Source organism: Morone saxatilis, unplaced genomic scaffold (genome assembly GCF_004916995.1).
Source record: "Morone saxatilis isolate NCDOM2014 unplaced genomic scaffold, NCSU_SB_2.0 Contig24, whole genome shotgun sequence".
Taxonomy (NCBI): domain Eukaryota; kingdom Metazoa; phylum Chordata; class Actinopteri; family Moronidae; genus Morone; species Morone saxatilis.
The window spans coordinates 12,098,068-12,117,009 of NW_023339807.1; the positions used below are offsets into that span (position 1 = coordinate 12,098,068).

The 18,942-nt window shown below is 41.7% G+C and overlaps 3 protein-coding genes across 5 annotated transcripts; all 3 read right to left on the bottom strand.

The window, feature by feature from the left end:
* Window positions 1-960: 960 nt before the first annotated feature.
* On the bottom strand, window positions 961-4,885 carry znf576.2 (zinc finger protein 576, tandem duplicate 2). 2 transcript variants are annotated; one of them, XM_035672013.1, is made up of 5 exons: window positions 4,728-4,885; window positions 3,855-4,043; window positions 3,657-3,772; window positions 2,932-3,075; window positions 961-2,789 (listed from the first exon to the last, which is right to left on the bottom strand). In XM_035672013.1, exons 2-5 carry the CDS (start codon window positions 3,997-3,999, stop codon window positions 1,947-1,949), a joined length of 1,248 nt encoding a protein of 415 aa, XP_035527906.1. In that variant the 5' UTR covers window positions 4,000-4,043; window positions 4,728-4,885; the 3' UTR covers window positions 961-1,946. The 2 variants fall into 2 exon arrangements, with proteins under 2 accessions (XP_035527906.1, XP_035527907.1); XM_035672014.1 differs by having other exon boundaries at window positions 4,654-4,788.
* A 711-nt stretch (window positions 4,886-5,596) lies between these two features.
* On the bottom strand, window positions 5,597-16,556 carry LOC118335618. Of its 2 annotated transcripts, none has more exons than XM_035672011.1 (10): window positions 16,517-16,556; window positions 15,417-15,946; window positions 13,902-14,423; window positions 9,858-13,435; window positions 9,502-9,766; window positions 8,360-8,551; window positions 8,179-8,271; window positions 7,864-8,050; window positions 7,467-7,674; window positions 5,597-7,364 (listed from the first exon to the last, which is right to left on the bottom strand). In XM_035672011.1, the coding sequence occupies exons 2-10, from the start codon at window positions 15,898-15,900 to the stop codon at window positions 6,087-6,089; spliced, it is 6,807 nt and encodes a 2,268-aa protein (XP_035527904.1). In that variant the 5' UTR covers window positions 15,901-15,946; window positions 16,517-16,556; the 3' UTR covers window positions 5,597-6,086. The 2 variants fall into 2 exon arrangements, with proteins under 2 accessions (XP_035527904.1, XP_035527905.1); XM_035672012.1 differs by having other exon boundaries at window positions 16,435-16,549.
* An 806-nt stretch (window positions 16,557-17,362) lies between these two features.
* Window positions 17,363-18,933, bottom strand: LOC118335719 (zinc finger protein 271-like). Its single transcript, XM_035672144.1, has one exon. It carries the CDS (start codon window positions 18,673-18,675, stop codon window positions 17,701-17,703), a length of 975 nt encoding a protein of 324 aa, XP_035528037.1. The 5' UTR covers window positions 18,676-18,933; the 3' UTR covers window positions 17,363-17,700.
* Between the last annotated feature and the right edge of the window lie 9 nt (window positions 18,934-18,942).

Sequence of the window (18,942 nt, forward strand, 5' to 3'; positions counted from 1 at the left end):
ACAATTCACTGAGAAATATTACACTTTTGCTTATAAAGTTTTTTCATTTGAGCTTGTAAAATATGCCAAAAGGAAAAGTTATCATCACACAGAATGGTCCATTCATCCTGTATAGTGTATATATTATATTACTGGCAAATTACTCTAATGTTGCAGCTGGTACAGGTGGGGGTAGTATTAGTTACTTTCTATTCTGCTGGGTTTCTTATCTGAATCTATGATTACATGTTAGTTGATTTATATTTTATATTAATCTAACTGTATAGTAACTAAAGTTATCAAATGAATGTAGTGGAATAAAAAGTACAGTATTTGTGGAGTATAAGTATAAAGTAGCATGAATTGGAAATACTTTTTACAAGTACAAATACCTCAAAACTGTAGTTCTGGTTAAATATTAGTGCATCAGTATAAAAAATATAAATGAATAAAATAGATAAAACAATCTGACAGGTGTCATCATACATGAGTACTTTCACTTTAGATACTTTTTGTGCTTTCATTTTTAGTACTATTACATCAGCTTAAAATACTTAAAGTATCAAAAGTAAAAGTATTGTATTATATGTGCTCTATTGTTGAAATTCCACTACTGATTACTGATACTATTATTATTCTAACTCTCTTGCATTCAAGAGCACATGAAAAAAAAAGGTTTAGTATAAGTATACAAGAATGGTGTTCAAATATGAATAGTAAATTAGAGACACACGATAACAGCATGTCCCAAACTATAAAGGAAGGACACACCAAGATTAGTGCACTAGGGCAAACTGTTTGACATGCTCTGTGGTAAAGGTACACATCAGTGAGCACACAGCTAACATCTAACTGACAACAAACATAACTGAAGCATTACGAGCCCTGCAGACCTTCTAGCAAATGTGTCACTTTTCCATTATGCTGTTTCAGGTAGAGTTCCTGCATTACAAGTCGGAACAAAGTTAGAAAGAAGGCAAGTTATTTCTTCAGCAGCCTCCCTTGGGATAGCATGTTTTATTATATTTTTGCAGTGTCCAGACACATTGCAGTGGGGAGAGAAACAATCCAATCAGTGAATAACACATGATATACACAGATCCTTATGGGACTCTAAGGCATTAAAGAGCCACAAGTTCCACTTGAAAAATGTCTAAGACATGAAATATTCTAATAAGTGAAAAAAAAAATAAAGGAGTAAATTTTACTTAAAGACAAATAAGGATTATAGTGGATCATTTCTGCCCACGAGCCAAACACTCCACATTGAATCTGGAGCACTTCGACAAAATACAGTTTAGCTGAACTTAATTGTTATTTTTAAAATCGTCCTCAATGAGATTTAATTTAGAAAGGAACATAATCAAAATATTAAATGTAAAAAATGCAAAAATATGAACCAGAAGCTGTACATTACACATTTCTTTTGACAAACTGTCTAAACATTCAGACATAGTAGCTCTACTAGGCATCTAATATGCTTCAAAATATGTACTTAACCCAATCTGTTTTGAAAAAAAAAAAAACAAGGAAAAAAAAAAAACATAAAAAACTTTTTTTTTTAACCACAAAGTGAGTTGAACAACTCAAGACACCAAGTAATAAATTCACACCACACGCATTTCAAGCTTAAAAAAAAAAAACTGAATCAAATCATTTAAAAAGTTAATCAAAACATTTTTTTTACAAATAAACTATGTTTATGTGACAAAGGGTGTAATGGATTTAACAACATTTGGTTAGTCAATTTAGGAGATGTGTCTGTTTGTCCAGAATTTCAACAGCTCATAATCAAAACGCAACTTTAAATCCAAAACTTGCTAAAACGTCATTCTCAAAACCATTTTCAAACTCATCTGAAACCATCATCTGGAGCATAAGATCTCCAATGTTAAAAGAAAAAAGGACAATTCCTGACTAAAATCTTCAAAAATCATACACTTTCTGCAAGGTCCCCCATGTCTCAATTATCTCTTTGCACTTGGGTTTTCAGGCTTTTCCTCCGGGTGGCTTTTCTCGTGAGCTTTTAAGGTGCGCTCGCGACCAAAGCTCTTCCCGCAGGTTGAACAGGCGAAGCGGCCCACGGCGTGAGCCCGTGACATGTGGGCATCCAGCTGCTCCTGACGGGCGAAGCTCTCTTCACATTCTTCGCAGGGATAGGCCTTCCGCGGGGTGTGTTTCTCTTTCTTGTGAGCACGGAGCTGGATCAGGCCAGGGAACGTGAGGTCACATTCGGGACAGGGGTGCTGACGGGACGGGGCGGGATCTGCTTTAGGTTTCTTCTCCTTTCCTGGAGCTTGGCTGTCATCCTCGGGACTCTTTTTATCTTCTGTTTCGGATTTCGCGGGCGCTTTAGAAGGACGACCACGCTTCGCTGCCGCTGCTTTCCCTTTTTCCTCTGCTGGGGGGGCTGCCGGCTCTGATGTGCTGCTGGCCTTCACTGGCTCCTCGGGCGCCTCTGCCTCATCCTTCTTTTTCCGCTTTCCCTTTTTCTCAGCGACCGCCACTTCTTCGATTTTGGAAGGCCGCCCGCGTTTCTTGACGGACGAAGCACTGCCGTTGCACTGCTGACCTTCGGGGTACTTCTCCTGGTGCGCTACCAGCTCAGATTCTGTGTCAAAGCCCTGACCACACTTCTTACAGCGGTGGGTTTTCGTAGGATCCTCCGGCTGTTCTGCAGTGTCTACGTCTGGGCGGGGGTGATGGGTCAGGCGATGAGCGCGCAGCAAACCAGCACTCCGGAAGGTCTCGTTGCAATCTTTACATACCAGCTGTTTCTCTGGACACACCTGTCTTCTATGGGCTGTGAGCTGCAAAGGTGGGAAGTAAGAAGTTGAACAGAAACATTTAGTATAAAGCAAAGAATGTGCTTCGTATTTTGGCATTCATGACGTTATTCAGTTTAAATACTGCCAGTAAAAAAAACCAAAGATGCTTTAACATTACACTCACTTCAGAGAAGGTTTTAAAGCTCTCCTTGCAGTGAACGCATTTGAAGGGCTTGTCGTCCTTGCTGTGTATTGGCTGGTGTTGTGTCAGTTCCTCAGATGACAGAAATGTGCGGTCACACACATAACAAGTGAACAGTGTGTTTCCCTGGAAAGACATAAAAAGAGGGACTGAATGTTAAAACAATTCAAGACCAAGAACAGGGAGTTCGTCTCTGGTTATTGACAACTAACGCAGTAACATGTATAAAATGTATATATTGTAAATACAGTGCATATTCTCTTGAATACACTCAAGCAGCATCAAGCTCAATATATTTTAGAAAATATCAACCTTGAATTTTATAATATAACTTACTTAAATACAAGCTAGGGAATGTCACTATAATTTTTTTTCTTGCATCCATTACCTTTACAGCAATGCCAAGGACAAAAAAAAATGAAAGAAAAAGACAAATGACCAGAAATGAATGGGTGAAATATGAGAAACCTGCTTCATTAACTACTACTAAAAGTACTTATAAAATTAGAAAGGGGAGAAAAGGAACAGGTACTGCGACAAAGTAAAGATCATATAACTCAGTGTCAGCATGTAGTGAAGTAATGCAAAGAACATTTTAAAGTATATTTATATATACACACGTATGTACAATTAGTCCAACACAAAATCTGTGATTGACAAACTGACAATTTCTCGTGAATCGACTGAACTGACATCGTGAAGCTCACCTGTTGAAGCTGTTGCTTGTACTCTTCCCGGTGGCTCTTCTTCATATGCCTTTCCTTGGCTTTGGCACTGCAGAACGTGATGAAGCACTGGAAACACTGCAGGTTCTCATGCTGGTCTGGAAGGACAGGAGGAGATTAGACAAGTCACGCCAAGGCAAAGTTAATCTTTCAGTTCAACTTGTGATCACCACCACTTACAGGGTTGAACGGGGGGTGCAGGGGGGCCATTCAGAGTGATGGGTTTGTAGGGTTCAGCTGGCTTTTCAGGGGGAACTTCTGGAGGTGGATCTGGCAGTCCCCGTCCCATCACTATCTCCTCTATGTTCAAAATCTCTGAGTCCATCCTGGTTTACTGGGTGGGTTCAACAGGCACTCAAAACAACTTTCCTGGAGTCAATTAAAGAACAAGGCAGACACAAAAACCAACATGAGCACAGGTTGTATATCAGGTGGAAACAACAGTGTGGTTAACAGCGGGAGCACAACACTGTTATATTCCCACACATATCGTTAAATACGTTCAACAGATGACAACATTCAAATATCCCCCCCCAACTGGTTAGGCTGAGTTAACTGTAAAACTAATGTACGCACATAAGAGCCACCGTACACGGGCTGAAGGTTGTTTGTTCACCAGCTCAGTATCCCACCAGGATTCACTCAAGTTTCAGCTCATCCTGGCTATCGTTACGTTACTGCCTTTAAGGCCGCTAGCTAAGCTAACTAGCTCCATGCAAGCCTAAGAGCATCGGGCAGTGAGCGGGCTGACTGAAATACGCTACGGGCTCTAACCGGTGGAGTGGAAAAGTTTACAGAAACAGCATTTGCTTTAGTTTAATGTCTGTGCACGCAGCTAACGCTAATCGTAAAGCGCCATGCTATCGAGCGGGCTCTCGGGCTAACTAGCGTGCTACTGGTTAGCGCTGACAACACTGGCTGCCATTCAAACAGCAGCCGACACTTTACGAGCCTTTTCACACAACAACTTTGAACTCACTGTTCGGCGCTTCGTGCACCTGCTCTGTGTCGATGTGCCTAACAGCAGATATGAAGCGGAGACGGTTACGTTACCTCTGAGCTCCCTGAAGGTAGTTTGACTGAGAGAGTTGACCCCGGAGCAGAAGTACAGCGGATAGATCGGACACTTCCTGGTGTCGGGCTGTACGATAGCCGCTGGTACAACTTAAGATGGCTGCCGGAGACTCTTCGGTTTGATCGTGTTTATTCAACAATTCAAATATCAGAAAGATTAAAAGTCGAGTTGTTCCGTAAGTGATACAGAACATCCCTTTGCAGTGAGTACAGGAAGAACTAAGTTAGCAGAAACATTTAATGGAAACAGAGCACACGGGTTCCACAATAAAACAGCACTGTTTGACGTTGTAATAAAATAATTTGTTTTAAAACTCCTGTTATATATAAGCTGCTGTATTGACTAATGTGAAGTTAAATCAGCTAAAACACACAACAGGACAGCTACCTTCATGAACATGGATTTGAACTAGCCTCCTTTTCTATTCAGTCTGAATCTATGGTTGATCTCAGTCACGTGACCCAAAACAACTTGGTGAAAACTACTTCACTGCAATTGTTTCTCCTTACAGCTCCATGCACCCTTTTATAGTGGCCATTTCTGTATACAACATACCTCTGCATAACAGTATTGAGTAGTACTCCATATAGTGTTATTTCTATTGCAACACTGTCTCTGTATCAGTACATGGTCCTAGTGACACCGCATTTTCCATTTATGATGATTAAACCTATAATTTGATGACAGCTGAATTCCACTTAGCTGCTTTAATTTCAGGGTCCTGCTACTGTGAATGATGGCATTAACATTAATGTGACAAATAAAAATGTCTGCTGTTAAAAAAGTCTAATCTGCAAACATTTGTTGTCAGTCTTTAAGAAAAAAATAAATAAATCAACAATGCATGTATCTTTGCATCTGCCTTTTATTGTTTTCTGAAATTCAAATAAATAGTGTTAAAATTCATCACTCTAAAAACATTGACGTCATAGAATGTAAATGAGGTCAGGTTAAATAAATAGTAAAAAAACATCATGGTAACCGCATTGTCAAAATCATATTTTACACTTCTTTTGCAGCACTAAATGTATGGCTATGAGTATTATTTTTTTTTTTACATTTCCTTTTGAAGGCAAATACATTTTTACACTTGCTCAATGACATAAGCCACATCAAAAGCATTTGTTTTTTTTTTAAACCGCAGCACAATAGTACCTCAGAGGAATGACACTGCCAGTGAAAGGCATCATGGAAAAGTCACAAGGACAGAGGAGATGCTTCCATTTTTTGATTAGCTGGGTTTACGTACACTAAAAGCGCAGTTACATTCTCAACTAGATTGCAAAATGTTGAAAAATGAAGGATTGGAGAGAATAGAAGGAAGTGTGTAGTGGACACTACTCTTTTCCCAAACTCTCTTGATTATGGAAATTCAAAAAGCAGTTGTGGTTGCGTGAGATACAAAGGAAGACGCAGCATTTAAGGCATAGCACTCGAGATGTTCTCTGACAGTCCCCAAACCGACACCTGCCTCCTTCTCCCTCCCCAAGCTGCTCTGGCCAGTGGCCCAGACCGTCGTACCGCGTGGCTGCGTCTGGCAGAGGACTTTCCTCCACCAGGCTGGGATTGGCCGTTTCATTTGTTGCATGAGCCTTCTCTAGGGGTGGTTGAGGGGGAACTGAGTCCTGGGTGTCAGAGCCGCTAGAGAGGATCAAAGCTTTGGACACTTCCAATCTGAACGCCATGAGAGATAAAGGTGCAGACCTTTGGTCCTGTCTGTATACGAGCCAGGAGTTGACCAACGCCAGATCTGTTAGGTACCAGAGCACCGCTTGAGGCCAGCAGGTTGGGGCAGAGGCAGTGAGTGGGATAGAGTAAAGATTAAGCAGATCTCTGTTGAGATGAGCCGACATCTGGGCCTTCTCAAAGTTGTCAATGAGTGCAGCCATATTCCTCTGGCTGTTTCCAGCAGTAGAAAGTATGAAGCCACAGTGTGATCTGCGTAACATCAGCTTCCCATCTGAGCTTACAAACTCGTCTCCGATCTGTCCTCGGGCTCCTCCCACCCTGCCTGCCCCATGAACCCCAGCAGCTAACAGACGCTCCAGCATAGCAGGGGTGGAGAGTTCCTGTTTGCAAAGAAACACCATACTGCCTTTGGGGACCATTTTTTCTACAGCATCTTCTTTGTCAGACACACCCAATTTAAGATCCACGTGTAGGAGCAAACCGCCAAATCCGATTAAAGTAGTAGAGTAGAGAGACAGTTTCTTATTGTGTATCTTCCCGGTCAAAGATAGTGGATATTGGTCGACCGCATAATCACTATCTCGTCTCAGTGACTGGCACCCTGCTTTGAAACGGCACAGTAATGGCTGAGCCTTCCACAGCGGATCAGTCTGTGTTTTTGAACTGTTCTGGTCATTTGGTGCGTACCCCTGCCTCTGCTCGTCGCTGTGCTGAGAAATGTCACTTTTCCTGCTTGAGAGATTTTTACCTTGCTGTACATTTTGAAAGTCACTTCCTCTTTCCCGAACATCACTGTTGACTGGATCCTCCGCAGGGGAAGCAAGCTTCAACACGCGGGACAGCTCGAGGAAACGACAAAGTGGCATGGCTTCAGCAATCAAGGGCACCTTAGTCAAGTCCTCCCAGTAGAGCCTCGGACTGGGAAACTGAAAGATAGCAAGAGACCGAATAAACTTTTAGTGGTCTTGCATCTACCTAACAGAGTCAAGGAAGCATTCAAGAAAAAAGGGTCACCGCAGAGCACAAACCTTTAAAGTTCCCATTGCAATGTGGATCCCGACAAACTGTGCAACTTCTTTGACTGTGACAGGTTGGTGCATGCTGGACAATTTATTTGTGCAATTGGCAATTTCTACCCAGGTATCCCAACCAAAATACTTTGAGAAGTAATCAATGGGCTCTCTCCCTCCTCTTTCCTCTCTTGGTGTTTGGAGCTGGCTCGTTGAAGTTGGCAAACTAGGGGAGAAAAAAAAAAAACTCATAATGAGCAAATGAATGAGCAAAACAATCCAACAGGTCTCCCCTAATAGTCTCTAAAAATAAATTACAATAAATCTGCACAGTATGACAGTATTATTGCATTTTATTAATAAAAACAGTGTTGTGTGAAGGTTTGAAGATTAAAAATATCAAGATGAACCGTACTTTTGTGATATTTCATCTGGCTGTTGTGTGCTGTTTGTTTGGTTCTTGTAGAAATAGGCCATTACTTCTGCTTCTGAGTCAAGCTGAGGCTCAGACAATTCAAAACTGCCCACATCCTCTTCTTCTGAACTCTGGAGGAGAAAGTCCCGGAGGTCTGGTGGATGCTGCCACTCGGCATCTGCCACAGCTGAAAGATCAATTATTATTTAATTTTATTATAATACCAATTTTAATAAATGGCTTAAGGGCCATGCCTGATGATGGTACAATGATGAAGTAGCTAGAAGTACTATACTTTAAAAGAAGAAAACAAACCTTGTCCGTCTGCAAAGTCACTGACCCCTGGCTCTGACAATAGTCCTCTCACTCTTATTTCCTGGTAGTCTGCTGCAGAATGGCTCCCTTCATCTGTTTTTAATAGATTTAACATCAAAACAGAGGTCTTCCTGTATTCTTTCATATAAGGGGAATATCACTGGAAAGGAAAATCACTCACTTAAATCTGTTGCTATATGCTCTGTCTGCAAGACATCACTGGATGTCTCTTTGGTCAAATTCCCATTGTTGGTCTGAGCATCTCCCAGTAGAACCTCCCTCTCTTCCTCCTTCACTGGGTAGAAGATACACTGGTCGGTGTTGAACTCAGGGGTGACACGACAGTGCCTTGTTGTTTCCACACTCCCCATTACTGAAAGCAAAAAGGCAAAAACATCAATCTCTGAAAAAGTGTATTTTTTGGCAAAATGGAAATTATTACTATATTAATTATATATAGATATATATGTTCGATTCCAGTAAATATACATTTTTAAAACTGATTAATGAAGGATTATCATACAGTAGATGTATTGGCTGACCAGGTACTGTTTCTTCTTGCTGTACTGGACTACTGTAATGTAAAAATGGGTTGCTCTACTTAGTGGGGTCCATTTGTTTTCTCCTGGTGTTTTTAAATGCAAAGCCTCTCTATGAGCTATAGGTGAAACTCACTCGCTCACAGGGACCAATTAGCTAGGCACTGGCGCACTCCAATACGGTATTTGCGGTCACATGATTTGAATGAGCCTCAAAATTCAGAATGAGGCACTAAGTAAAAGGCAGAATGGATGAGATGGACAGATGTAACCCCCGTACTGGTAGTTATTGTATATTTACTCATTGTGTCATCCCAGTCAATATGTGTGTGAAATTTGGAATCAAGGAAGCAATTCATTATTAAATTGTGGCTAAAAACCTATTTTGAGGTCACAATGTGAAAAATGTCACCAACCCAGTGTCTGTTTAACTGTAAAATATCATCACAACCCAAAAACATAATGCCTCTGGCTACCACTATTGCCGGCGCAGAGTTATACCAATGCACTGAGCTACTACACCTGTAAAGCTTTGTAATTAGCACGTTACACAGTACTGTAAAAACTATTTGTTATGATTTCAAAAGTGAGTTACGTTGTGTAACAACAGTTTATCCATTCACCAGGTATTTGTTTGCTAATCGCCTCCTGGCTATAGCGTCATACATAATGCAAAGACATGGGAGTGGTATTGATCTTCTTATCTAACTCTCAGTAAGAAAACAATTTCCCAAATGTTGAACTACTACTTTAAAATGTACCTACAGTGTGGCTTAATACTTACATGGACTGGATGTGTTTTCAATGTTGACTGGTTCCACATTCCATCGGATGTGTCTGCTGCCCTGCGTGGCCTGGATCTCATTCAGCACGAGGGTGCTCTCCTCCTTCACTAGAACAGTCCTTATGTCACGGTGGTGCTGTGGCTGCACAATAGCTCTGTTTTGACAGGTGGTTGCAACCAGTGGTGGATCTGAGATATTCTCTTCAACCTTGATCTCCTGCCTCCCAAGGACTTGCACTTCAGTCTCATCAACGCTGTCCAAACCCTGGAATGAAAACAGATGTTGTCAGTTTGACATGTTGAATTCATCATTCGTTGTTAATGTTTGGTATTTGTTGGTACAATTAGCACCTCACCTGTCTTTGATTGTTCCTTGCTGTCATCAGGAACAGCTCCTTGTCAGGAGTTTCTCTCTGCCTAGAGGTGAGGAACTTCTCAAGTATAATGCCTGGAGACTGGTCCCTGTTGTGTTCCTCTCCTCCCTGCAGCCCACTTTCATTCATAACCTCCTCAACACTTGTGGTAACCGACTCCAGCTCAAACACAACTTGCTCTTCAGGAGAGGACACAGAAGGCAAAGATGCAGCAGGAGCAGTAGCTTTGTTGGCCTCAAATTCATGAATGGTCTCTGGGTTTGAAGTCTTTGTGCTGGTCTCACAGTCAGCATTGATTTGATGCTTTTCGTAAAGTACTTGACATTCTTCCTGTTCTTTCTCTGATTCTGTTGCTCTGACCGTATCTCCAATTGAAACTCTCTTTGTTATCAAGTCCCTTTTTAGATATCCTACTCCTCTCCTCCTAGCATTCCTCGCAACAGCTCCTTTCCTTCCTTCTTTTTTCTTCTGGACTAATATTTCCTCCTCTTCTTCTTTGATCTCCTCTTGATGAGTGGAGCATGACACAGTCTGCGAAGTTAGACTTTTTTCAGTTGTTTCAACTTGCCCAGTGTTTCCACCATCAAGGTTGCAAGTTTCATTTGATTCGTTTTGGGGGACAGTGTCTTCATGAGAAGCTGGATCATCTCTCTCATTCTGTTCCCCAACAGTGACTAAATCTACCTCGAGGAGTAAATCCTCCTTAATGTCTTCATCTGTGTTACCCTGGACTTCAGATTCTGACCTGGGATTCTTCAGGTTACATTCTTCTGGCTTGTCCTCATCTGATGTCAAAGGCTGTCCTGTCTCCGAACTCTTTGTCTGACTAGTGGTATTTAAAGGGGATTCAGATGGGAAATTTGGTGGGGTCTCGCTGGTTTTCATTTGATCAGATGGTGACTGTATTTCTGGAGAGGTATAAGATTGATCGTTGGCTCCTGATTTACTTCCACCCTTATTTTCATAGGCACTAATTTCAACATCTGAAGGAGGAACAGGTAAAGATGGGGATGGAATCAAAGCTGGAAAAGAGACATTTCGCTCCCGGTCTTCTAATGCCATCTCTCCTATCTCAGGCTCAGTATCCCAGTCTGTAGCAGCATTAATTACCCCAACAACCTTATTATGCTGTTTTGGAAGCTGGTAAAGATCCAACCTGGAGACGCCTTCAAAGATGTTCCCATTGGTGTAAGTGAGACCGGGACTCTCTACGATATGCACCGTTGCCTTGTGCTTCTGAAGGGATGAGACTTCGCTAAATCTCTCCCCACAGTCTTTACACTGTAAGGCACGCTTGGTGTGAGAAGAAGTTATGACTCCTTCAGTCTCCACTTTTGAGGAGGCTTTACGTTTTCGGGTGGTCTTTGGCTTGCTGGGCAATGTCTCAGGTGGTTGATGGGAAACCTGTAGCGAGGACAACAATGAAAGAGCCTTCTGGTTCTTTTTGGGTCTTCCTCCTTTTTTCTTACCTTCTGCGGTGAGATTATTTGTCGACTCACTTGTTGGATGCTTGAGTTTGTTGTCTTCACGGTGTTGGGACATTGTTTGGACCTCGTGAGGTGAAGCCTCCTGTGTCGGGCCTGATGCCTTTAAAGTGTCTAACTTGTAAACTTTCAGCTGGGGCTGTTTGTGACCTTTCAGTAGAAGTAGAGCGTCTTGCGTTATGTTCGGGCCAGGTATGTCTTCTGAAGCTGTGCTTGTTTTTTCCTTTTCCTCTCTTGCCAGGTTTTTCTTTCGGTTCCCATCCCTTGCATTCTTGGGTTGACCTTTTCGCATCATTTTTGCTTGTTTTTTCTTTTTAAATGCAGGTGAGGCTACAGTTTTGTGCTCACTTATATGCGTAACGCCCTCCCTAGCCACTTCTTTTTGCTTTTTCATTTTATTTTTTCTTGTATCCTCTTTGATTTGCGGCACCTGTGGGTCCTCAGTGGAAGACGGAGATTTTACTTCTGCTGTAGACAACAAATGCCCAACTTTCCTGTCCTTTTTTCCCTTTTTCCCCTTCTGTGATGGTACTTTTTTTGTTGGTGTTTTACCTCTTATCACATCTTCCTGTGTTGGCTGACACTGCTTTGATGGCTTCTTCTGTCTCTTGTTTTTCTTCTCTTTGTTTTGTGGACCGAATTTAACAACAAGACGAGACTTTTTTGTTCTTTGCCGTTTGGCAGGTTGGGCATCAATTTGAAAATCATCCTTGTGTATAGATCTGACCAGTTCTTGCATATATCCCTGAAAGATAAATGCCCTGGCTGGCTTTCTTTTCCGCACTTTCACCAGTTCTTGAGCTGACATTACATTTATGGGTAACTCTGAGATCTGTGGCCGCTGCTTTGTCTCTAATTGTGATGAAAACTCTTCTTTAGCAGATGGGTCAGACATGTTCTCCACCTGCTCCTGACCCTCCTTGCTATCTACCAGCAATTTATCAGATGGTTCTTGATCCAATTGCTCTGCCTGTGTCTCTTGTGGTGTGGATCCATCCATCACAGGCTGAACCTTATCTAGACTTACTGTTTGCATTTGTGAATCAACCTCTTCTTTGGTATTAGTTTCAGATTCACTTGGATCTTGTGTAAGTGTGTCTTCTGGAACAAAAGGAGGAAGGTTCTGTTGTTCTCCTTGTAGAGGTGTTAGCTCCAACTCAACTGAATGCATAAGAGGTGGGACTGACAGGCTGGTCTGCTGCTCATCTATTACAGTCTGATTTTGAGTCTGATTAGGAGTCTTTTCCAGCTCAGTTATTGGTACCAGAGAAGAGGACGGGATATCATTTTGTGGCAAAGCTTGGGATTGTTCCAGCTCCATAGTTGGTATCAAAGCGGGGGTAAGTTCTAATATGACTGTTTGCTCAACTTCCTCATTCTGACAAACTATTTGATCCATAGGATCAGAATGAATTGCACTAATATATGGCTGTTGAAGGATGTGATGCATCACCTCTCCCTCAGGACTTTCCTTTTGTTCCGTCGGAACAAGTGTTAGCTCTATATTTTCACCTGTTGCTATGTGGGAACCTAGTTCTGAGAAAGAGGGGTTTTCCAATTGTCCATCTGGCGTAATAGGTTCCAGTATAATTGTCTGTTCCATAGGATCACATGAGTTGTTTGAAGGGTCCAATTCAACTGTCTTAGATTCTGTCTGTTTTAGTCCCATAAAATCTATTTGTGGTGGGCTGAGATTCAAATTCATTGGTTCTGCCATTTGTGGTATCTGTTGCACCTCCAGTGGTGGGGCATGAGGTGGCACCTGTCCCAGTATGACAACTTGGTTCACTTTCTGCACATTTCCCAAAGATTCAATAAGTCTGCGAATCTGCTCTGTGTCAATATTGGCATCAACCTTTTGCAGAGGTCCATTGGGTTCCACCTGCAGTAGTGCCGGTTGGCAAATAGATATTGGAGTTATGATGGGTGTACTTTGTTTCACTTGCTGCCCAGCTGGGAGGGCATTACTGGCTGTAGCAGGTAACACACTGTGCTTAGTTTTCATGTGATATAGCCGTGTCTTGGTACTCTTGAAAGTGGCCCTGCATACAGAACAAGGATACCTTGGAGAAGCACCTAAAAATAATAAAAGAAGAAAGTTTTGATATTGTGGTATTTTTCTTGCAGCATGTTTGTTTTCTAGAATTTTATCATTTTTATGCACCAATATAGAATGTCAGGGCCAATAATGATAACCAATAATGATCTATTTGTTGTGACAGATTCCAATGTGATAAACAATACAGTCCACAATAAACACTAAATGTACTAATTAAAAGTTAGCTAAGGCTATTGAAGACACTATTTTGAAAGGCCGCAATGTGTGTGTGTGTGTGTGTGTGTGTGTGTTTGAAGCACAACTCCACTATCAGGCGAACAGACAGCAACACAGAGAGCCCAGGAGAGAAAGGCAGGGAGGCTAAAAATCACTATTCAAAACTGGGTTTTAAGTTGCGTTCTGTCCGCAGTCGTGCTCTACATTATCTTACGTAATTTTCAGCAGAAATTCCATTAATAACATATATTAAAAAAATTTTCTTACCATCATCTTTCTTCAGTTGTGCTTTAGGTGCTTTGGGTGCGGTGTCTCCCCCATCTCCTTCAGTTCCCTCTGGAAAGTGTGACACCATATGTTTCTGCAGAGCTTTGGACATGGTGAACCTCTTTCCACACTCCTTGCAAACATACGGCCTCTCTCCAGTGTGTGTGCGGTGGTGATACTTCAGCAATGTCATGGTTTTACAAGGCTTGCCACAGTCAGTGCAGGCATAACCATCCAGGCCAAAATGGATTTTTTTATGATGGGTGAGCTCTGACGATTTGTTGAAGGCCTGGCTGCAGATAGGACACTTGAAGGGTTTCTTCTCAGTGTGGGCTCTCTGGTGTGCCATGAGCTCTGTTGAGTTTGTGAAGTGGCTGTCGCAAACGTAACAGGCGAAAAGAGCATTTCTCAGTATGCACTGTTCATATTCTGCTGGGTGGCTCAACTTCAGATGACGCTCTTTGCTCTTGTGATCACTGAAGATTATGTGGCACTCGATGCACTGCAGGGAGAGCTGAGACGCTAGAGGAAAACAGGACAGGAGGGCGAAAACATTTACATGCAACATACTTCCATATTCTTAGAATAGAGATAAGTATTCTTAGAAATTATAAAAATAAAAATGTGAAAGTTAAATATGGCGGATTAAGAAACAGAAGAGCACTTTCATACAGTAAACACACAAAACAATTAGTGAAAGGAGACCCTACCTCTTCTACAATGTCCCCTTACCAGCAAGATAATACTGCATTAATTTACTGTCACAAACGCGTCATTATTGTCTGATGTGCATTGGCACTGTCAAAGTGGGCATGACACCTGCAGTGTAACCTGACTGATACTGGACGTCTGAGTAAGATACCAATGTAAATATATGAGTTAAAACAATATAAGTTAATGATAAATCAGGCTATTGTTTTCATAAATGTGTCACACAAATAACATTTTCTATGAGAATCTTTTCACTTTGTTTTATTTTAGGAACTGTGACCACATTCTGTTCTCAGCAGGACATTATGCACTGCTCTCTGGTTGACACGCACATGTATGTGCATACCAATGTCTCTAAAATAAGCTAATATAGGTCAGTATCTTAGCCCAACTCTAACCTACAGTGTTTTGTGTGGCTGATACTGAGAATCAGAAACTACTAACTGTTCAGGTTTAACCAGATTTGATTCTGTATCAGTATGGTAAAACAAAACCCTACTTTACTGTAAAAATGAATTCCACAATGATCTACGTGTACAAGTAATTACTGGATATATTTCTTTTTACAGTAGAGTACTGTGTAATTAGCCTAAAACAACAGTAATCAACATGCCACTGTAGAAATCAGATTAATCAATCACAGCAGATTTCTTATAGTGTAGTATCTGTCTACTGTATGGACTGCCATAGTGGGGAGTGTGTAGTATATCCAATAAGTATTCAAACATTAAAACAGGTCTCTCAATCCTAGCCTGTCTAAAGATTTGGTGTAACACAGACATACATTCAAGGTAAAACACTCACATGTGAGAGGTATAACCAGGGGTTTGGACATGTCCATCTTCAGAGGATCCACCATCGCCTTCTTGGAAGGAACATATTTCTTTCCATCACGTACGCCTTTATCCTGTTTCTTTGCCTTTTGCCCACCACACCCAGGATTTGTATTTACATCAGGTCCTGGTTCTGTGGGGGCACTTGGCTTTGAAGCAGAGTCCACCTCCACCCCTCCAGTATTATCTGAGGGCTCAGTCAGTGGCTGAACAGCAGGCTCATTCTCCACCGCTTGTGTGACCGCCATACTTGCAGGTGTTTCCGTCCGTGTCCCATTTTCCTGTGGTGTGATTGGAGTTTCAGTCTCAGCAGGAGCAGCTGATTTATTCTCCTCTTCTTGTGCATGCGGTTCACTTTGTGCTGGCTGGGCTTCGGTCTCGGTGTCCAGTGGTTTCTCTGTGGTTGCTGTGGTCACAGGGTTTGGCCCGATGTTTGACTGGGTCGGACTCTGCATGGCTCCCTGCCTCTCGGCTTCTCAACACGCACTTGTTTATATGTTCCTATGAAATCAGGTCCAACACAGAAACACAGAAACACAGAATGGCTGTTAGATACAACACATAACTGAACACTTACTGAAAATACAAACTAAAAGAATGTTTTTGTATCGTTTAAACGTACTTTACTACATTATAAAACGGTCTTTACACATTTTCTTAAAAAGCAGAGAGCAGCATCTTTGTTATCTTCATGGCGACAGCTGGGAGCCCAGAGAATGAATGGGTTCACAACATTTGTATTACAAAAGAAAAGACCGACGGACATGGAGGCTGTACTGTGGCTGTACTGTGACCCAAATTCAACACTTTAATTTGTATGAACACAGTGCTGTAACACGCTGATAACTGCCTCTCACAGCCCCTCCACAACAACCACAGATACACAGATAACAGTAGCCCGGTTAGCTTCAATTCACTGATTTTCGGTTAAAGAAAATGTTAGCATTTCCGGCTTGTTGCTGCGCCATGGAAGCTAAATATGAACTCACTGTCCACGTCCCCCCGACTCCTACACAGACACCGGGGGAGCTGTAACGTTGTGAAAGCAGGAGGATGGAGATTTGAGTTTACCTGGGCTCAGCCGTCCGCCCAAACATCTCCGCGTCGCTTCCTTTTTCCTGGGGTCCACTCATCCCAGTGGTGTCCACTCCAAACTACAACCCAACCAGACTACAACTACAGCAGTCCTGATAACAGTTATAGGCTCATTTTAGAATATATTTAAAGAGAAATACAGCAGAAATTACAATAATAATAATAATAAGTTGCCCCAAATTACACATTTTTCTCAAAGGACTTTACTATTGGTATGGCACAGGACACCCTCTATCCTGAAATCCCTAGAAACCGATTATATTACAACAGTTATGGTCATTTTGAGTTTTCCGCATGTTTTAAAGATTTGCTATAAAATACTTATATTTCTACAAAATGTAGAGCTGTTGTTAAAAACTTGTTAAATCAGTCAAATTTAATTTAATTATTTTATTATTATTTAGGAGAACAAACTAGTCTACTAAAGCTTTACATGTACTGATCTAACACGAGCAACAACAGGCTTTTTACTACCATTCAGCAAACTATGTCCGTATAGAAAAATTCTGGAAAATCCTCACTGAGACACAACTGAATAAGGTTGAATAATGCATATCCCAAAAGTACTGTATCTCCTGGCAAAAGTAACCATGTAATAAGTAACAGCCAGTTGGTGGTGCTACTGCAGCATGTGAGGTAGGATGTTTTCCACAGCATGCACCCACTGTAAGATCCCATTAGTCCTCAGAAACCTCCATAAACTGATAATAAAGCTCTATGTACACACTATGCTGCATCATTAATGCTACGGCTGTTCATATCTCAATGTTTTAACATCTGCTTGAATATGTAACAACATTTGTAGAAACTAAAAGAAGAAAGAACATTTTGAATTTATTTAATTTGATTTGGTTTCACAAGCAGAGGTAGGATGCTTTACAACTTTTGTATTTTCTCAGTTTTTCCCCTTGGTTCACAACATTTTACAATGCATAGCTTATACATCAAATACATCATAAACTGTAGAATCTCATAGCATCAGACATTACTCTATTGTAGATACTCATATCAATCTCAGGGGATATTTGTCTTTAAGTAGTGTAACACAGTAACAGTAAGTTTACACACACTAGATACAAATTCATCAACAATCATTAACGTTTTGTAAACCTCTTTAACAGTAATAAAAGAAAGGCACCAGTATTGCGGGTTGAATGCCTTCAACCCTCAATATCATCCTGTGGTATAGGCAGCTCCCCAGTAGCATGTTTTATATAATGCAAATGCAGCTTTGCCACTTCATCAAAGCCCATATCGCATTCACAACACTCCCATTCCCAATACTTATGCACTCTGTGCATGTTTGTTTCCTGTGACTCGCTCTCATCCGGCCCCTGTCCTGCTTGTGGCGGCATAATTTCTGATTTCAGTTCATGGGGTGGATCCGATCCAGCCGGGCCAGGTGGTTTTGAAGGCTTGAAGTAATTGAAGTAATGCACAGGCTCTCCACAATCCGACTCTTCGGAGTTTGCATAATCCCCGAACTCAGCATCCTCACATGGCTTTTGAGTGTCACTTTCCTCCCCACGTTCTTTCTTTGCTGGCAGCTCTTCAATGTTTATATCCATTTCTGGCTCCTCTTTCACACTGGTGAGAATAAGTCTCTTCTTTTTAATAAGTCTCTTCTTTCCAATAATGGCAGAATTCTTGAGGCCTACAGGCATCCCGTTGGATCCAGCATGATGCTTTTTTCGGTGTGAAATTAGATTTCCGGGAAAAGAAAAGTTCTTCCCACAAACTGTGCACTGGTAAGGCTTCGCTCCAGTGTGGGTGTTGTAGTGATGCTTAAGCTGCGCGGTCACGTGGAAGCTCTTGTGACAAATATTGCACGTATGTTTCTTCAGACTGTGATTCTGCAGGTGTTTATCTAGCGACGCCTCGTCTGAAAAGCCTTTGGCGCAACTTAAACACCAAAACGGTTTCTGTTTGTGGAGATCAACATGAGCCATCCACGAGTCTTCGGAAGTGAAGTTTTTATTACACTGATCACATCTGGGAGGTTTTGAACTGGATGATTCATGTGACCTGTGAACTCTCAGGTGACCGAGTAACCGCGCTCGCCGGATAAATAACATCCCGCAGTCTGGACACTCGTATTTATGCAAATTTGAGACATTTTGGTCACTTTTTGCCATAGCTGGCTTGTTGTCATGCAGCCGTTGGTGTTTTCTGAATGAAACTAGGTATGTATAAACCTTCCCACAGACCGAGCAAGAATAACTCTTCGGAGGTTTCTTGTTCAATTGCAATGAATGGCTTATGTCACACCCATCTGCATCACCACCCTCGTCTTCATCTCCGTTTTCTCCATCCTCTACTCTCCCCGAGTCCAGTTCTGTGGCAGGATTCCTGTTGTCTCTTGTCTGAGTTTCCGTTTCGTCATCCTCCTCCTCCTCCTCCTC

Coding starts and splice junctions, on each gene's coding strand:
- znf576.2 (XM_035672013.1), bottom strand. CDS start 3,999: ATGGACTCAGAGATTTTGAACATAGAGGAGATAGTGATGGGACGGGGA. Junction 3,076..3,656: donor ACAAGCAACAGCTTCAACAG/GTGAGCTTCACG, acceptor ATGTCTTTCCAG/GGAAACACACTGTTCACTTG. Junction 2,790..2,931: donor GCTTTAAAACCTTCTCTGAA/GTGAGTGTAATG, acceptor CCACCTTTGCAG/CTCACAGCCCATAGAAGACA.
- LOC118335719 (XM_035672144.1), bottom strand. CDS start 18,675: ATGGCAAAAAGTGACCAAAATGTCTCAAATTTGCATAAATACGAGTGT.
- LOC118335618 (XM_035672011.1), bottom strand. CDS start 15,900: ATGCAGAGTCCGACCCAGTCAAACATCGGGCCAAACCCTGTGACCACA. Junction 14,424..15,416: donor CCTGGTTATACCTCTCACAT/GTGAGTGTTTTA, acceptor GTTTTCCTCTAG/CGTCTCAGCTCTCCCTGCAG. Junction 8,552..9,501: donor TGAAAACACATCCAGTCCAT/GTAAGTATTAAG, acceptor TTTTGCTTTCAG/TAATGGGGAGTGTGGAAACA.